The following is a 14265-nucleotide window of genomic DNA, read 5'->3' as shown; positions in this document are numbered from 1 at the left end:
TAGGTACCATGAATTTCTAAGAAAGTATCTCCTTTTTTCCACTTGAATGCAATTATTGCAGCTTTAGTGAAAGAAATAGCAAACAGTTAAATAGAATCTAGACATAAATAAATGGTTTTAAACAAGTATGCACTCACTTTTTCCTTCAGGCACTGCTACTAATTTATTTTTAGAGGAGACCTGAAGGATACAACAATCTAAGCACATGTGGTTTCAAAGAAGAAAAGAAAATACAGATTACAACACCTAAACCAACATGCACAGAAAGAACCCAAGACTGTCCAGTTCCTCAAGAAAAGCGTGTGCAATTAAACATGTAGTTATCAAAAGGAAAGCTAAGAAACAGAGTTTTTCAAAGCAACATAGTACAAGAACTCAATTTATACGCATGTCAGCAGGCATGTCAAAACACAACTGAAGTCACAAGTTGATAAAGCAGTTGCTGTGGTCACCAGGTCTAACAGGAATGGGATATCAAGAAGTCTAGTTTCAGGTTGTAAAGTATAAATTCTAGTCTCAATGTTTCTGTTCCAACATCTGTAAGATGGTGCCAGATCCGCCAAAATCCGTACCAACCTCCCAGTGGCTTTGAATGCAAATGCACCAGGTAAATCCTGTATGTTAATAGCATCTGAAATTCATTATGAAGTCTGATAATCACCCAAGCCACCTGTAAAAACACTGCGCATCTCCCACTGCCAAGGATGGATGCAATCTCAACACAGGAAGGAGAACTAAAGCATCCTCCACATCTCCAAGCTGGGTATTACCACTGCCAGGTCCCTGGGCAGCATTGCAGGCGGGGAAGACAACAGCATGATACGTGTGCTCTCAGCTACTGAGCAGTGCCGCAGCCACATTCCTTAGCTTTGGAGAAGTCAGAGTTTGGACTTCAGGTTGCCAGTAACACAATACCTGAAGGAGCAAGGCCTAACAGCTGTTCTAGCCCCACTTCCTTACATGAAAAGGTGTATCAATTGCAGGAACGTCACTGTAACGCTGAGAGAAAATACAGGAGTGTGCAAAGGCTTCCTTCTAACACCACACAGGGAAAACTGAAGGGGTTTAAATTGAAGATATGAAAATCTCGGTAACAGCAATGAGTGAGTTGCCAAGTGCTGAAGGATGTCTAATGAAACAGGAAAAATATATATATTCAGATAATATCATGACATTCTACAGCAGTGTTCAACACAGCCCTTACTCTACTTTTTCTAAGGTCAGATGGAATTTATCTTTTCTTCATTAGAACCAGAGCTTGATGATTACCTGTGCTTCAGAAAACTCTACCTTACAAAAAGATAAAACAGACACCGTTCACACTGTGAAGATAACAAAATTCAAATGCAAGAGAAGGTGTCAAAAATTTCAAAATACTTAAGGCTGCAGGGCTAACATTCATTCAACTCTTATTAACTTAAACCTTGGTTAATAAATCCCAGGTTATTTCTTAGTATACCCGCATCCAAAGAAACAGGATCAGGTTTTCACTTTAGTCATGAAGGATACAAACACAAAATGTGCATCTTCTGGTGTGATTAGCAACAAAGACTAAGCACAGACAACAAAGGTTTCCGCCTTTAGTTACTAGATCTATCATCTTATTTCTTAGGCTGAGCTATAATTAACTTTTAGTCAGCCATCTGAAGCATGAGAATAGCTGGATTCACTTTCTGTGAGGCCAGTCTCACCTTTATAGACCTTTATAAAGACTCTCAGAATTTTCAAAGAGGATTTATCAGACTGAAAGTGAAACCACATTTATGGATCCTCAGAAGAATTTTAAATCAACCTACATGTACATATAATGTATCATGCACAGCCCTGTGTAGCTTAATACTTTCTACGTAACAGGGTCTCTAAATACACCATGCTAATTTGATTGCCGAGTCCATCTAACTGGTAAACAAAACATAAGAGGTACACTTTGCACACTTCATTAAATTTTGAAGGCTTGTATATTGTCCCAAAGAGAAGCAATCCTTAGAGTGATTGAGTACGATGCCTAGGGGTGAAGGTTCCATCACCACAGGACATGAAAATGAAGCCTGTAGAGCAGTGCGGGATGTGCCCTCCAGTCTTACTATTTCTTAATGTACCTTCTTAATTAAAGCTTTACCATGTCATTTTTCCTGCTTCATGCCGAACAGGAGTACACCTGCATCGCTGTTCTTGCCTGTAGCTGTCTCAGAGGCACATTATGAAAGCGGCATAGTGAAATGGTCGTGACACTAACACTGTTTTTGATGGTCCTCTGAAGGCCTACTTGCAGCAGGAACATAAAATAAGTTCTATGACAGTACAGGAGGAAAATATAAAGCAGAAAGATGGAGAAGGTCTGAACAGATTCCTCTAGTTTCCCCTCTACTGTGCAGGGCACAGCGAAGTATCATGCCCACGCTGATTAGTGACCAAGAAATTTATAACAAGTAGAAAAGTTCCCCCTAGCACCATTCTTTCTGGTCCCACTGCAAAGCACCAAACGCTAGCATGGTTGTCTATCATAGCCACATCGTAGTCCCACGGTAAGTTTAAATCCCTGTGACACTGAGAACTGTCACTATACTTCCCAGTTTATAACACTAGTTATTCTTTGCCGCAGACAGTACAACCCCTGTATTTTTCAGTTCTGTTAAGACTTGGCTCCTATTTTTTTAATTTCTCATCAAAACACAATTGGAAAGCCAAATATTTACCTTCTAAAGAGACCTAGTAGTCCATAATCTGAACGTTTGTTAAGATGTTACTTTTTTTTTTTAATAAATACTTAGACATTTTCAAAATCTACCTTCTATCTTTCTAAATCCACTGAAATCTATCAAATTCTACTTCTGGTAATACTGCTATATACAAATACATATAGTTACTTCAAGAAAATAAGCCCAGTTATTTGCTGCCAGAACAAATACTGTTCTCTGACATTAATTCGTGTGCGGCAAGTACAATGCGAAAACAAAGGTATGACTACAGACTGGATTCTGTATCACATGCTAGCCTGCAAGAACTGGTATTTTGTAACATTCACTTTCAACTCTATTTTCAGCAGTACTACGGTGAGAAAAATCTTTCTTTTTGTAGAAATAAAAGCACCTGGGAGAAGCTAACACAGAATCACTACTTTTCAATTAACCTAACTGTCCGGCTTTCTCATCTCAGGTGCAGTTACCTTCTCTGCCAAAGCCCACGTGTATCAGTGCGTTTTCACAAAGGCCATACCAAGCCTCATTTGTAAGCGCTGCGACAGAGAAAAGCAAGCCAAAAGAGCCCCAACCTGGACAAATAGAAATGTACATAAAAATGAAACTCTACATAAATACTCATTTTCGTTCTTTCAAGAACAGATTTTCTACTTGACTGAAAACAAGCATTAGACAATTTAACAGGATTTCTGTGCATTCACAGAATGTTCAGAAGCTGTAAAACAAAAATTTGAACCCTTTTGAATTCTGTGATAATGAACTCCTTAACCTTGGCCTACCTCCAGATGAAATTAACTCATCTTCCATATTTCAGGTCTAACTGGGATTCAAGTCTAAAACCAAATGATTGCATAAGATTCCCATTCTCTCTGGAAAGTTGTCAAGATTTCCATATAGTTAGATCTGAAACTCAGCCCTGAATTGGCACTGAGACCAGAGTCAAGTCCAAATTTTATCAGCATCTAACCTCTACTTTTTTTTTTTCCTTCTTTTTTTTTTTTTTTTATTTTTAAAACTATTATATGAAACCTGTTAGATTCCTGGAGAATTCTACAGAAGCACTGTCATAGCCATCACAAACAATGAAGTTATAATTAAGCTGTGATTTCAAAAATGTATTATGCTGTCCCTAACAAATTCTCATTGCCAAGCACTAGCTATCTATTCTGACTTATTAGCTTACAATGTTTCACACGGATTCCTTTTTTTTTTTTTTTTTTTTTTTTAAATTTTAATTATGTTGCACTGGAAATAGGAACAGTTGACACTTGCCTAAATCAGAGAGTTTCTACTAAGGAAACTAAGTAACCCTGTAGTGAGACATTCCAAATGGCAAATGACAGCTACATAAACACACATATGGCAAAGTAACATCAAATGGCCACTTGGAAATAAATCTAAGACGTTCTTCTCTCACAGGATTTTAAGTACCTCTCATATCTAAGGAATTTCCTGTGTGGCATACTAACCAAATACTCCCACTCTGGCCTCAGAGAAATACTGTGATTCATTTAATATGTCGAATAGACAGTCCATATTTTTTTTTCCTTTGCAGGGGATATCAAATATCCGCAGTGATAACCAGGGAGTCAGTAGAATAAAAAGAAACAGTACCAGGCATCTCAAAGTATCAAACAGACGGAAAACAGACAAATGTGTAAAAGCAGTTTTATAGTCAAATATTAGAAAGAGAATATTAGAAATACACCCAAAGGTGGCTGACATAAATTCTGTTAAAAGTTAAGTTGAAACATAACTTACTGGTAAAGTTCCCGGTAAAGAAGCATCAAAGAAAGATACCAAAGAGTTAGGAGGTGCCGCAAACTGCACTTGGGAACCAGAGAAAAGTTTTGAGTTGGAACTGATCTGTGCATGAATTTCCAGACCCACAACTGGTACCCAAGGAGCAAGACTAAAAAGGAAAGAGAAGAGAAATGTAGTTAAATATCGATGATGTTATCTACACATAACTATCTATGATTCTATGTTAAAAAAACATAAACATCTAAAAATACAAGAATTAAAACCTCTTCATTTAGTTATTTGACAAAAACTAAATTGCAATTGTAAAAATTTGCAAACAGTACTGCAAATCCATCTACGGTGACGGCAAAGGTTGTGCTGCAATGCCGAAGAAAAGGTACTAACTCAATATATAAAGCCAGGACTGTATGGCAAAGGGTCTTGACTATATGCTGGAGAGAATGCTGTAAGAAAGAAAACGTAATGGTCTGAAACTTAACTTTGCCTTAGATGAGAAATCTTACAGAAATTAATGAGGCAAACTTGCATGCTGAATGAACCCTAATTTGGTACCCCATGAAAATCACAAAATCATCATAAATATCAATTACTTCTCATGTAGTTTGATAAATCTCCAGCAGACAGGTGGCATAATAAATTATGTATTCTTTGTCAGACAGTCACTTGCATGCTGGGAAAGGTGGCTCTCCAGAGCAGTGCTAGTAGCATATTAGCATAAACATTAGTAATGTGGTAATAGAGAAATCACAATTTCAACTAGAGAGCTGCTGCTCTCTGAACATACTCCATAGCATAAAGCTTCTCTATATCATGTGAAAAGTAATTGCAATTCTCACATCCATAACCTTTATATGGACAAGGGAAAAGGGTCACCTTTACAGTATGAATTGCTTGACAGTTTCTGTAAGTAATTATCTGGCCTTGTACAAATGAAGTGGCACAAATAATACTTCAGTGATGAAATCACATTTCTGTGGCAAGAGACTTCAGCAATATAAGTACCCAGATAGCTATAGCAGATAAGCGAGCTATGGAAAAACATTAAACAAATATATCAAGGATAGTGTTCCTTCCAAAGGTGAACATAACACACTGCCAAGATTTTAGTTCGCTGTCTGCCCTCCAACAGCCGAGGACATCCCTACAAACACGAAATTAGAGATGCAGATACCACTCGTACTGCTGCTTTAGGAAGAAGAGCATTGTCCTAACGGATCAAGGTTCAGATGTTTAAAGCATCCAATACATTTTTTTCTGTACTGAAACGTTTTCTTCGGTGTTTTCCTCTACTCATAGAAAATATCTCATTTTGGGAAGGCGAGCTGCCTTGGGACCCTACCACGGGCACGCCAGGCTCTCTCTTTGCCCGTGCGCTAACCCGAGGGGAGACAACCGTGTCCCTGTGGCAGCCCGTGTGTGTCCCAGCCCGCTCGGGAGGTGCTGTCGCTGCCTCACCACCCTGACAGGAGGCTGCTGAGGCCGCCCGCGCCCCGAGCCCGGCCCCACGCCGTACCCGCTCTTCCCCGCCGGCACCGCCCCACCTCCGGCGTTACGGGCGACGACCCGCGGGGGGCGGCGGGCTGGGACAGCGACAGTAACGGGGACAAGGGCAGCGATGGGGACAGTAACAGGGAGGGGTCCCCCCAAGCCGCGCCGCCACGCCCGGCGCCAGCCCCCACCACAGCCCAGCGCCGCCGCCGCCATTTTGCCTCGCCCACGGCTCGGAGCCTTCCCCGCAGCGCCCCCTGGGAGATGTAGTCCGGAGAGCGCGGTGGCTGCGCGGAGCGGCGGGCGGGGGGACTACAACTCCCGGCAGGCCCCGCGCCTCGGCTCCGCCTGAGGGGGCGGTAATGGCGGGCGGCGGCCTCGGCGAGGCGAGGCGCTGTGAGGTGTGGCGGCCCTCAGGGAGCGGTGCCACAGCACGGCTGGGGACCGGGAGACCCACGCTCCGCACCTATACCCTGACACACTGATTTTTTTAAAAAAAGATGCGTTATAGTTGGTGTTTCAAATCTTAGGCGTCAAACATCACCTGCCTCGTTTTCTGTCAGCAATCTGGTGCCCTTCAGTGGCAACCCTGGGCCTCAGCTGTGTGCGTGGAGCACTGAGGGACAGTCCCAGGAGGGCCCCACAGTGTTATTGCTGTACAAATACACGGTAACAAGGATCACTGCCCAGAGAATAGGCAAGTATCTTGGACACTGTTTATGCAGCTACATCAAACAGACAACAGAATTAACAACCTTCTGTCCTAAACCACAGGCCTGGGGAGCTTAAATGGGAATGTACATTAGCTGCTGCCTCTGTCATCTTTGCTCTATGTCAGATACTGCCAATAGAAGCTAATCGGTCACAAAAGTGTGAGTAAGACTGATTCCTTCCAGCAGAGGACAGTGGTGCACATAAGCACTTGACAGCGTCTTACTGCCTTTATGCCCTTTACTCTCAAATGTGGGATGATGAAGGGTTTAAAATAATGCAGAAGATAATTCATTCAACTAAGAATGCTGTAAAATATTTGTTCTATATTGCCAATTCTCTAATATATTTATATTTTAAGTGAGTTAAATTAGCAGTTCTTCTATAAGAAGAACCAGTTGAGAGAAACCATCAGCAGACACCAATCCACAGTTATTTGCACCATCTAGTTTAGGGATATCAGTTTGTTCTTTTTCTTTCCTTGAAGAAAGTTCCTTCTGCTGTACTCAAAGTGTGACCAAGACAAAATTCCTTTGCAGTAAAGAAGAACTGGCCACAGGTGGTCTTGGATGCTTTGTGAAGAATGGAAGAACCCTGGTGTGTCCTGTTTCCTCCTCTCCTGTCATGGAGTTCCCTGCATATGACATACCCTAATATAATGCCTGTATAGCAGTGTAAACCAATGGAACGGGTAAGATTTCTTGATAATTTTGATATGAGGAAAACCCTGACTTTTTTTTTCTACATAGCCCTATGCAATGTAATGTGGAAACTATTTAATCTTGAAACTTTAGTATATTATTGTTATTTCTGTAACAGATTCATTCATTTACCAATTTTATTCGATGAGCACTGTATTTTATTATTATTTGATACTTTGAAGGGATTGGCAGATTGTTTCAACCCAGCTTTGAGGATGGGTTCCGAGTTTAAAATGTTTACTGGTGTAAAAATGGTAAGTTTGGGGTTATTTTACTTTCTTTTAAGCCTGTTATCCTGCAGTTTTCATAATAATCATATAATCATATTTTCATAATAGTAATATAGAAGCTTTCATGAATAATCACTAAGAAGTTAAAACCTTATGAATATTAAAATCATGTTACTTAAAGTCTTATTCTGCCTTGGTTGCACAGACTTCTGCCCTTTGTGCATATTATTTAAAAAGCAATGGAAGGTACAGAGGGGCTGAAATCTCCTTTCTACATCCAAAACTATTCCCCTGGAACTTTTAGCTATATGGGTGTTGTCTTACATAGAGAGGAAGATTGGAAAGTGTCATTGTTTATGATTTAAATTGCCTCTATGCTATTTTAATACCCTTTCTAGAAAAAATCCTATTACAAAACCTTCTTTCTTTGAGGCCTCATGCCAGTGACCAAGAAGATAATAAATGAAAGCTCACATATCCATATACAGGAAGCTGATCAATCACAGACAAGCAGGGAATAATTGCCTTTCCCAGCAGCTTACTCAGAGTTAGGAAAGGCTACAGATTTGTTCTTTATGTACATTGCACAGCAGCCTCTACTTTGCAGTGTGTTTATAGATCATGCTGTGGCTTGGAATAGGAAAATGTCTTCAACACTGCATAAAGATTGGTATGATGATAGTTCAGTACTGACTATGCAGACTTGTGTCTTAGAAGAGGGTACATCCAGGGGACACTTTGCTCTGACTCTGATTTTCTTACTACCTTAGGAATTTAACCAATGTCTGAGAGGAAATTGTAATTTTTTAGAGGACAAAAGCCCAACAGCTTATTGTTTAAGCCATAAACATGTGATCTGTCCCGCTTATTTGAAAGAAGATCCTTCTGAATTTCAGTTTATACGGTCTGAACTCTAAATACTGTTTTCTTGCAAGCCACGTTTATTATGCGTGCTTAGTCTTTTTGCAGGTTGTAGTATCTCCTTTTGGAATAGCAGGGAATGGGGTATTTGTTACATACTTCACAGGCTGTCTGCAGTGTCTTATTTCAGCATATGAAATCAGGAACAAGCAGGAACCCCAGTTAGATTTTGAAGTAGATGGTGTGCCTTTTTGCAGAGTAGAGCTGTAGCCCTATCAAATACGCAGATGTTGTTCAACAGAGAACAGTGATGAAGAAGGTTGTTAAGTTTAGAAACAAACTGTGGGAAAGGATGTTTTCAAACTTTTAGGCCCCTAATGTTATCTGCGTACTTTGAAAACCTTTCATTCATTCTACAGATATAGAGAAACTTTCTTCTTTTTCTGCAACTTTTAACTAATAAGGGCAATGTTTTTCCATTAGGACCATTGGTTCAGTTTGTCAATCTACCAATAGTGAGAAACGGTAAAAACAAACAAACAAACCTCACCTTGCAGGTGGGAAAAGGGTATTTCTCTTGAACACAAGAGACAGTATTTAAGGAGCTAATATGGCTTGCTCATATGATCTGCTGACCATGTACCATGTATGACCATGTATGCATGCATTACATGATAGATAGGGTGATACAAGGGGCCTTATATCAAAGTATGTTAATGTAAGAAATGGTATCAATTCTTTATTGACAAACAGGTAATGCCATTGTATTTCATAAAAAGTATTATTACTTGGAATTTAGGGCCAGATGTAGCTAGAAGAAAAGTCACAATAAATATTTACACATTTCTGTTATACAGTAACAGAAGTTAGAAGTAACACACAGATACTAACAGTTACATAGAAGGTGAATTCATTGTTCCTCAGAGGCTGTAGCAGGATAAAAACTGTATTTTTGCTTCAGTGAGGAGAACCTCTTATACTATGGCTCTCCTCTACTAATTTTCACATGGTTTGTCTTGCCTGGCAGTGCTGCAGTGAGCAAGTGGCTGCACCTGTGGTTTGAATCAGGTGTTGGCAATCTGGTAACTAGTGCCTTGGTGCACTGTATGGCTGTTTGGTTCAGGGCACCAAATTGGAAGCACAGTGGCTGCTGAGCTTATTGTGGCTGGGGAGTTTTGCAATGCATTCTTCAAAGGCAGTATTTGTTTGAGAGGCTTCAGTGCTACTGATCATCTTGTGGTGAGTGCTACTGCTAATCCTGCTTTCTAATCAAGTTGTTTTGACAATGTGAAATTCAGTTATTGCATGTGTTATGCTTTTTTTTTTTTTTCCCCCAGTATGTTTTTACCATATTGGTGTTGATTTTCAGCAAAGTTATTAAAGCTTCATTATGAGCCTATGGTACTTCTGATATGGTTTCCAGTGCTCAGGGATTAATTTCATCTGGGTGGAAATATGTATAATTTACTTCAAGGGTGATCACTCCTTTTGGTTTGGACACACTATAAAATACAATGTTTTCCAAGTGTTTAAGTTGTAATACAGTAGTTATATTAAGCTTATATTTAGATACAATTCAGTCTGTAGGGAACATGTTTTGCTGCTGGTAGTGCCTTGTTGTGTATCTTTTTTAATAGTATGTTTTTCAAGTAATGGGAACGGTATTTGGAAAGAACAGAGTCTAGCGTAAAGAGTCCAAGTTAGAGAAAAGTTCATAAAGTTACCACGTGGCTCTCATGCATATATTGCCTGAGGGAGCACAGGGAAGAAAATGATTGGTAAGGTTTCAGTTGATCTTCAGTTGACTTATATGTTCTTTAATTGTATTGGCACCAATGTGGAAGTCCTTGAAAAATGTCTTCCGAGGCTGTGTATTTGCTTTAGCCTTCTTCTTTAGTGCATGCTTTCTTTCTCTTCCATTTAGAAGTGAAACTAACTTAACCCTGTTTGTGTTTTTTTTTTTTTTTTTTTGTGTGTGTGTGTGTATTCTGATTTTTTTTTTCCCCTGTGTGCATTTTCCAATGAAATTTCAAGGAACTATTATGCCTGAGGCCTGTTATTTCCTAAATTAAGAGCAACAACTCTTGTTTCAGACTATCTGTGACTTTAAATGTAAGGTCAGAGATATAATATTTCAGTAGCATATGGTTTCACATAACCAGTAGTAGACCAAGAACTTTTTCCCTTAACCCCAGGATAAGGGAAGGAATTAAATACTGTTGTACAAAGCACAAGACTAAATCCTAATTGCTGCTTCTGAAGGTAGCATGATGTAGTCTTGCAGCTTGTCAGAAGTATTTAGTTTTAGACAAAGTATACCTTCCAAAATGCACTTGAGATATAGATTGTCTGTTCTGGTATCCTTTTAAATTATTTACGGCTTCAATTTCATGGACTCATTTATAAGATTCCAGCTGACAGCCCCACCCCAGGAAAAAATAGACATGAAGATCTATGTTAAGTTTGCTAAAGAGTAAAAATTTTAGTTGAACAGTCAAATCAGGAATATGTATCTAAGTGTTTTCACTGACTAAGAGAAGGCATTAATGATCAACAAAACCTTCAATTACTAGTGACTTTTTCTATCATGAAAAAAAGTGAAGGAACTGTTCGAAAGAGTTGTCAGGCAACATAATGCTTGAAGTAAGCCAATTATAATAATGACATTAGTCTAAAATTAATTTTTTAATCAAAACCAGTTGAAAGGTAGTCTCAATTGTTGAATCCTGTTAAGGCTCTGTTTTTAGAGAGGGATTTTATTTAAGATGTGGGATTATTTATAAGTTGAATATATTTTAGAATAAAATTATATTCTACAGCCTTAGCACAGTGCTTTGAGTGACTGCCTTTGGTGTTGTTAGTGGTAAGAACGGCTTTTATTGTGTGAAGCAATAAGGATGTGAATTAAAACTGTTTTCCAGATAGAACTTTGCTTAATTTCTTCTGTGTTTTTAGTGCAGTACTGTGCATGAAGGGAAAAGAGGGAAAATACTGCAGGTAGATGCTTAAAAGCTTTGAATAAAGTTCCATGTCTTCACATGAGGCAGCCCTTGGCTCATCTTGTTTCCATGCAATAACACAGACAAGTTTTGCTTGTTTAGAGTTGATTTTCAAGGAGTGGTTTATTCACTTATTTTCAAGATGTTCTATATTCCTACACCTTGCCTTCAGCTGTTTAAGGCTATGTGTTGTCATGCATCACCCAAGTGGGCTCAAAGAACCCAGGCTGAAAGCCCTCATCCTGCAAGACAAAATGTCTTTACACTCCGACGTAAATAAATTTTTCCTTCTATGGTTGCGTTGTTGCCATGAGTTCTACACAAACCCTGTAGCATTTGAAACAATCACATTTATCTTCTGCTTTCTTGGTAAGTGACAAGGATGTTGATTACTTTTCATCATTATTTTTTCCATCTGTACTGTATTTAAGCCATACCTTTGTGCTCGATAACTTTTCTGATACCGAAATAGAAAAATGTAAGCGTTTCTTCTTCTCATGAGTGAAAAGCGAATGCCAGGGTCCTTCCTTGAAATTATTCATCCATTTCACTATTTGAATAATATTTATCCCTGTACAAACTTCCAGTGTTCCATACTGAAGTGATGAGTGAAACTGAGAAGAAATGAAGTACCACTACGCAGCAGATTAAGTGGAGAGACATCCCCCAGCCCAACCTTTTTTTTTTTTTTCCATCTTCTATTCCCAAGACTCAAAGGCTGATTGCTTATTAATCCAGGTCATGATTTCTTCATGGACCTGATACAGATAGTCTTATTCACAGGCACTAATTGAGAGCTTGCAATCAGTGTCACATTGTGATGACACAGAGAAATGAGTCTCTTTGGGTACAAAAGAGGCCAGAACACACAGGAGCAGCTCAAACTTGCTTCCCATTCTGTTACTTGTATATCTAGTGTCCTAACAGAAAGGACTGCCACCAAAGTTATATCAAATATTTAATCCTGTGTTGTTTGTTCTGTCCCTGGGGCACCATCAGTTCCTGCTGACTGGTTTGAACCGCTGCCCACCAGTGCCAGATCTATTTCACACAGGCTGCAGACTGATCAAAAGATGGGGACAATATTCTACCAGAATCTTTTTTTTTAATTTCATTTTGAACTAGGGACCTGGATGCCAGTGGGATAATTTGGCCTACAATGAATACTCTTGAGATAGTGTTTTATACGGATTGTGTTAAAGTGGGCCTGTCTTTCAGTTTATTCTTTAGAAATAGTATGAATAATTTTTCAGTCTTGTGTCCAACAGCCGTATTAAAGCAATATATCTGTATAAAATATATGGGTAATAGAATGCTTCTTTTACTGTTGTTTTAAAGGTACGGTAAAGAATTAAGTGCTGCTGTTGTCATCTTCCCCCCAAGTAATCTCAGATTTGCCCTTAAACTTCCAATTACAGAAGTGAAATTCTCTCTGTAGAAACTTTTATTAACCTATCAGTCAGTAACTGCTGTGGGACTGAGGTGCTTTAGCTTCAGAAACTGATTAGTAAATTGCAGTCTGAAGCCAGAATGGAAGAGATGCTGTGTGCTTTGCACATATTGCAGCAATGGCTCATTAAGCTTTAATAAATTGGATAATCTTTAAAGTTTGTATTTCCTTCTTGCCTTGTCCAGTATAGCAGTGTGTGCAAGGAGTTCAGTACAAACCAGCAGCAGCGCAGTATAGCCCGACTGTGTCAGAAGGCTGTTTCTATAGGCCTTGTTAAAACAAAACTCTAAGGGAATTCAGCAAGAGTTTGCAATGAGTAAAGTGTTTGGGATTGATCCCAAAACTTCTGTGAAAGCAAACCCAGAAGAGTTCACATGTGTTAGACAATTGAGGTAATGTCTTTGCCGAAGGTACTTTAGAGACCAGCCTTTCCAGCTTCACCATGTGCCCTTCTTCTCAAAGTATTGGCATTTATAGGATGGTAGCATGGCTTTCTGTCTATAAAGTAGTCCGAAATAGTATTTCCTTTTTTCCTCCTTCCAGTGCTCGCAGCAGTGGCCTTAGCAGCTGTAATAGCATGTGCATGCATTGCTGGCTTTTGTTCTAACGATACCTTTGATCTCTTCTTTTTCTGCTACTGTACACATTAAAGCAACTCAAGTGATTCCATCAGGGCAGTAGCACTGTGAGGAGAAGTGATATTCCGTGTCACTAGACAATTAATGTGTTGTGTTGAATGTACAGGAGGAGGCCAGGAGTGCAGTAGTAACCATGTATTGGAAGGCTATGTGATGTATCTGGCCTCAGCAGCACACTTTGGATTGCTGCTTCCTCTGCTACTGAGGTGGAGATTCAGTGAGATACATGTTGTATATTCAAACTGACTTTTCCATGGATGAAAGAAATGCACATATGTATCAGGAGATTCTTTTTCCATTTATGATCTTCAATCTCATGGTACTAGACAGGAAGTGTCTAATTTGGGGAGCAGTTTATTACCACTATATGAGTCATGCAAAATTTACTGCTCCTTCTAGGTCCCAGGGAGGAGAGATTTAACCTCTTCTTGGAATCTGCATCCCCAAAGCATGTCTCTTGTCTTCTTACCATGTTCTGAAATACCCAATTAAGCATTAACTGGGGAAAAAATATTTTGTTTTAATTTGTCAATTTGTTCATGTGTTGTTTTTTGATGCCAATCTTCATTGATTGCCAGCCACAAAGGACAGGAGCAGCACAACAAGATGTGCTCTGAGATATGCAGGGCTGGACATACTATTTATGTACATTGTGCTAGATAATGCAAAGTACCGTATTCCCTCGATGTAAAGGGGGTAATCTGCCTTCCATGTTAGTTACCAT

At 39.4% G+C, this 14265-nt stretch overlaps 1 protein-coding gene and 1 long non-coding RNA gene across 8 annotated transcripts in view; one reads left to right on the top strand and one right to left on the bottom strand.

Annotated features, from left to right (window-relative positions):
* The window catches only part of GATB (glutamyl-tRNA amidotransferase subunit B), a 42914-nt gene extending 36704 nt beyond the window's left edge, over positions 1 to 6210 (bottom strand). The window contains exons 1-2 of the mRNA XM_027456661.3: positions 5977 to 6210; positions 4461 to 4611 (exon numbers count right to left, since the gene is read on the bottom strand). Coding sequence (XP_027312462.1) covers positions 4461 to 4611; positions 5977 to 6167 — 342 coding nt within the window. The 5' untranslated portion in view covers positions 6168 to 6210. The remainder of the gene's footprint in view (positions 1 to 4460; positions 4612 to 5976) is intronic.
* Positions 6211 to 7205: 995 nt separating this feature from the next.
* LOC106015446 (uncharacterized) overlaps positions 7206 to 14265 on the top strand; it is a 225780-nt gene continuing 218720 nt past the window's right edge. For 2 of the 7 annotated variants that reach the window (XR_005265395.2, XR_011809070.1), the window contains exon 1: positions 9544 to 9693. This is a non-coding gene — a long non-coding RNA (uncharacterized lncRNA). Of the gene's footprint in view, positions 7354 to 9542; positions 9694 to 14265 lie in introns of those variants that run through there. The other 5 variants (XR_011809063.1, XR_011809069.1, XR_011809065.1 and 2 more) reach the window with 4 other exon arrangements.

This window comes from Anas platyrhynchos, chromosome 4 (assembly GCF_047663525.1).
Source record: "Anas platyrhynchos isolate ZD024472 breed Pekin duck chromosome 4, IASCAAS_PekinDuck_T2T, whole genome shotgun sequence".
Lineage (NCBI taxonomy): Eukaryota > Metazoa > Chordata > Aves > Anseriformes > Anatidae > Anas > Anas platyrhynchos.
The sequence above is the reverse complement of the archived record's forward strand: the minus strand, read 5'-3'. Positions and strand labels throughout refer to the sequence as shown.